This window comes from Theobroma cacao, chromosome 7, assembly GCF_053813885.1.
Source record: "Theobroma cacao isolate CCN51 chromosome 7, ASM5381388v1, whole genome shotgun sequence".
Lineage (NCBI taxonomy): Eukaryota > Viridiplantae > Streptophyta > Magnoliopsida > Malvales > Malvaceae > Theobroma > Theobroma cacao.
The window spans coordinates 19,231,720-19,235,413 of NC_142645.1; the positions used below are offsets into that span (position 1 = coordinate 19,231,720).

The 3,694-nt window shown below is 36.5% G+C and overlaps 1 protein-coding gene across 1 annotated transcript; it reads right to left on the reverse strand.

The window, feature by feature from the left end:
- Positions 1–1,378: 1,378 nt before the first annotated feature.
- Positions 1,379–3,342, reverse strand: LOC18594714 (desmethyl-deoxy-podophyllotoxin synthase-like). Its single transcript, XM_088808649.1, has 2 exons — positions 2,251–3,342; positions 1,379–2,133 (listed from the first exon to the last, which is right to left on the reverse strand). Exons 1-2 carry the CDS (start codon positions 3,145–3,147, stop codon positions 1,513–1,515), a joined length of 1,518 nt encoding a protein of 505 aa, XP_088664775.1. The 5' UTR covers positions 3,148–3,342; the 3' UTR covers positions 1,379–1,512.
- Positions 3,343–3,694: the final 352 nt, after the last annotated feature.

The window sequence follows — 3,694 nt, forward strand, 5'->3', positions numbered from 1 at the left end:
TGAGATGAAAAATAAGAGAAGATGGAAAGAACATAAAAGAGGAAAAGGAGTGGGATCAGTTTAGTTGGAGGAGACGTTCAATCATTTGATCCCTCCCTCTGTTTTCCTCTCTCTCTTGGCTTTGCTCGTTTGCTTTTCTTTCTTTTTTTTATAGCAATAGAAAAAACCGCCCACGCAGCACACTTTCAAAAGGCCCTCCTCCTCCTCCTCCCGGCTTCTTCTTATTTATTTAGTTTTTTTGTAAAGCAAAAGACCCAAAGAAAAGCAAAAGCAGAGGAACAGAGGGAAAAAGCGCCAACACCATATCACACAAACAAAAATCACAAATCATCTTTCCATTCCCACCAAAAAGCAAAGCCAAAGCAGAAAACACACCCCATTAAGCAAGCTCAAAAGCAATAATAATAATAATAATAATAATAATTGATCTATTAGTAAAAGAAGCAAAGAAATGAGAGCTAACTAGATAAGAAACATTCCAGAATTGCACACTCAAGTGGGAAATTTTTTCCCGAGGAAATGAAGGATAAACAGATGAGAAAAGGTCTAAAATTTCCTAAACCAACTGAGGTTTAACATTTAAAGAAAGCAGCCAAACAAATATAGAGAAATCGAAGGAAATGAGGGAAAATCCAGATGAGACAATGACCTTAAATTCTGAAAGCAAGATGGGTTTTGCTTTTTTACTTGATGGATGCAATGAAGAGAAATCTGGACAGGTGGGTTTTAAAAGTGGAAGGAAATTTTACATACAATACCACGTCATTAGATAAATACTACGTCATCACCATCACACTATCAAATTCAATGCAACATTAATAAAAAAATGCCAAGTCAGCTTCATCAAATGCCATGGAAGCATTTTAACACCATCAATGATTGGACTAAAATTGATAATTTTGAAAAATATAAGAATTCGATTTTTATAAATTATTTAGAAAATTAAATTCATCACTTAAATAGAATATAAAGATTAATTGAATAACTAGATCAGTAAAAAAAAATAATAACAAAAGCTAAAAAAAACAATTGATCATAAGGATGGTTTCCTTTTGATCTTTCATCAGTTATGTTCAAATTCTTGCTGACCATCAAATTGGGTTAATACTACAAAATCAAAACCTACAAAATCCAAATCAACGGAATCAAAATTGAGGATTAAAATGGAATTTTGATTCTTATTTCTGTTCAAATTCTTGTTGTATATTTTCATGAGTCTTTTTTTTTTCTTAAATAAGCATTTCCACATGGACACAAAAATATACAACAAAATGCGACGTCGACACTGATATGTCAATTCCTAATTCAGCAAATTGAGGAAAAGGCTATAATGGAATCATAAAATAGGATTGAGGGTTAAATTGTAATAATTTGAAAGTTAAGAACCAAATTGATATCTTATATAAGGGGTGAAGGACCGCAGCCGTATTTTACCCAATTGAAAATAAATTAAATAATTCAAATTAAGCTCCCTTGATGTTGAAAAAGAACAAGCCAAAATTTAAACATAATTTAATTGGAATAGGAATGATATGGAATTGGAATTAAGCATAGATCATGTTTCCTTGCTACTGTGGCACCGAAGACTTCAGTCATGTCTAAATCTTCTGGTTTTTTTCCATCCGTAGGTTTCCAGTCAAAATGATACAACAACTGTGCAATAGGGAGCTCAACGTTCGCCATGCCGAATGCAATGCCAGGGCATATCCTCCTCCCAGCACCAAAGGGAATGAACTCAAAATTAACTCCTCTAAAGTCAATTGAACTCTCAAGGAACCTCTCTGGATAGAATCTCTCTGCTTCAATCCAATACTTGGGATCCCTTCCAATTGCCCATCCGTTGATGATGACTCTGGACTTGGCAGGTATCTCGTACCCATTAATTTTACATCTTTCTTTACTTTCTCTTGGAAGTAGCAAAGGAAGAGCTGGGTGTAATCTCAGAGTTTCTTTCATAACTAACTTCAAGTATTTTAATTCAGAAAGGCCTTCTTCACAAACCCCTCCTTTTTTATCAAAGACTTGCCTCACCTCTGCTTGTGCCTTTTCCAAAACTTTTGGATTTTTTACCATTTCAGACATTGCCCATTCAATGGTCATGGATGTTGTCTCACCTCCAGCAGAAAACATGTCCTGGAACAAGACTTTGTTCAGTTTCTTCATTAAATAGATTCGTATCTAGCAGATGTATACTTAGACAAATCAAATGTTTAGTATAAAATGTTTAGTATCACAGTTTAAAGTTGGTACCTGGATCACTGCCTTGATATTAGAGCCTGTCAATGGTATATCAAGATCTCCATGATCCTGAAGATTTAAAAGAACGTGAACCAGATCATTCACTTCATCTATATAACCAATCTCCGATGTTGTCATACGATTAGTTTTATGTTCCTGGATGATATTTTCAAGAATCTTGTCTGACTTTTCGTGAAGCTTTTCTAGTTGAAAGCTTCTTCGACTCAGAAGTTGAAGCAATTTGATGGAAGGGAAAGCATCAGCAAGACTAAAACCGCCAACAATCTGTACGGCTTCCTGGACCACTTGAGAGAAAGCTTCTTGGTCTTTGCATTTTGCTCCAAATGCGGCCCTCGCGGTGACGTTAGATGTTAATGCCCGGAGCAGCTTTCTAAGGTTAATAGGCGATCCTGCTTTTGGAGAAATGGAAGCAATGAAATTGGATACTTCTTCTTCCCTGATAGCTCGGAATGATTGAACGCGTTTCGCACTCAGCAACTCCAACGTGCAAATTTTTCGCAGTTGCCTCCAGTAGTCCCCATAAGGGGCAAAGCCAATATCTGTGAAATCGTAAAATAAGATGCTTGCAGCAGGGAGATATGGCCTGCTAGCAAAATTCAGGTCATGGGTTTTCAGGACTTCTTGCGCGGCTTCTGGTGAAGAAATGATAACGCTGGATAACTCACCAAGTTGTAGGTGCATTACGGGCCCATGTTTCTTGGCCAGATCTCTCAGGCAGCGGTGGGGAAGAGTGCCAATGAAGAGATGCATGTTTCCTATGAGAGGCAGTTTCCACGGCCCTGGAGGTAGATTTGGTTCCTGTTTAATATTGCTTTTGGATTTCTTGATCCATATCCTAATGATTATGAACGCCAGGAGGAAGATGGCAAGAAGGATTTGGTGATCCATGTAAAGATCAATTGGAGATGAGTCAATTTGTTACTTCTGGCATGTAATACAATGCTTGATGGCTAGACTCTTACCTCACAGGGTCTAACTCATCTTTATTTATAACCAAAACAATTATTATTGGTGGAGCTGTACCTGCTTGTGAACTTAATGAATGAGGCTTGAAAATATTTTCTGATAATTGAACTCAGTGAAGATTCTGGTATAAGTTGGAATCCAAGATTTTAATATGATTTAAGGATATTATATACAAATAAAAGTTTGAATTATGAAAAGAAGTTGTATCTTTATAAATATATATATATATATTACATAGAAAAAACAAAAAATAACCATACCCACTTTTAGGCCCCAGTACATTGCATCAGTTCTCTTTGACCCGTCTTTAAGCTCTTTCTTCTTATGACAGTTTGCAAAGATAATATTAATATCCAAAACGGCTGGAGGCCTGGGGCCATTCCCTTGGTGGGCATTTGGTAGCTGAAACACATTCAAATTCTTGTCTCGGCAGCCTAGTTTTCCTTTGACTCCGCTGGCAATTTGATAA

What these genes read in the sequence shown, in the direction of transcription:
- LOC18594714 (XM_088808649.1), bottom strand. Translation starts at nt 3,147, where the DNA reads ATGGATCACCAAATCCTTCTTGCCATCTTCCTCCTGGCGTTCATAATC. An exon ending in ATATCAAGGCAGTGATCCAG is followed by an intron (nt 2,134 to 2,250) that starts GTACCAACTTTA and finishes GTCTTGTTCCAG; the next exon opens with GACATGTTTTCTGCTGGAGG.